This window comes from Merops nubicus, unplaced genomic scaffold (genome assembly GCF_000691845.1).
Source record: "Merops nubicus isolate BGI_N331 unplaced genomic scaffold, ASM69184v1 scaffold41014, whole genome shotgun sequence".
In the NCBI taxonomy this organism is placed as follows: Eukaryota; Metazoa; Chordata; class Aves; order Coraciiformes; family Meropidae; genus Merops; species Merops nubicus.
This window is the reverse complement of record NW_008606996.1, coordinates 443-882: the sequence shown is the minus strand read 5'-3', so window position 1 is coordinate 882 and position 440 is coordinate 443. Positions and strand designations below refer to the sequence as shown.

The 440-nt window shown below is 61.8% G+C and overlaps 1 protein-coding gene across 1 annotated transcript in view; it reads right to left on the bottom strand.

Moving 5' to 3' along the window:
- LOC103772473 (perilipin-3-like) overlaps window positions 1-440 on the bottom strand; it is a gene marked incomplete at both ends in the record, with an annotated part of 1455 nt that overhangs the window by 710 nt on the left and 305 nt on the right. The window contains one exon of the mRNA XM_008939809.1: window positions 369-440. This exon is cut by the window's right edge and continues 13 nt beyond it. Coding sequence (XP_008938057.1) covers window positions 369-440 — 72 coding nt within the window. The remainder of the gene's footprint in view (window positions 1-368) is intronic.

Below are 440 nucleotides of genomic sequence, written 5' to 3'. Positions count from 1 at the left end.
AAGAGAAAGACTGTGAGGTGCTGGACCCCCAGGACCCCCCCAAGCACACCCATCTATGTCCTCGCAGGTATATTTGCTGTTGGGGGCAACTGGAGATGAGAAAACAGCTTCTCCCCATCCTGCTGCCTTGCAAGAGCTCTTCCAGAGCCCGTTTTTGGGGGCACAGCAGAACTCATGGGGTGCTGCCAGCAGGGAAGCATCTCCCCACCTCCTCCAACCCCCCTTCCTCACCCATACAAACAAGAAACACAAACCCCCAATTCCTCCCAACCTGCTGCTGGACGAAACCACTGCCAGGGTCAGGTCTGGGACACCCCAACACCCACGGGGTGCTGCCCCCCGACTCTTCCCCCTCCATCCCCACTCACTCTGGGGCTCCAGCTTGGTGAGGAGGGGCTGGGCCCCGCTTACCCCCGCCGCCGTCCGCGGCTTACCCCCCC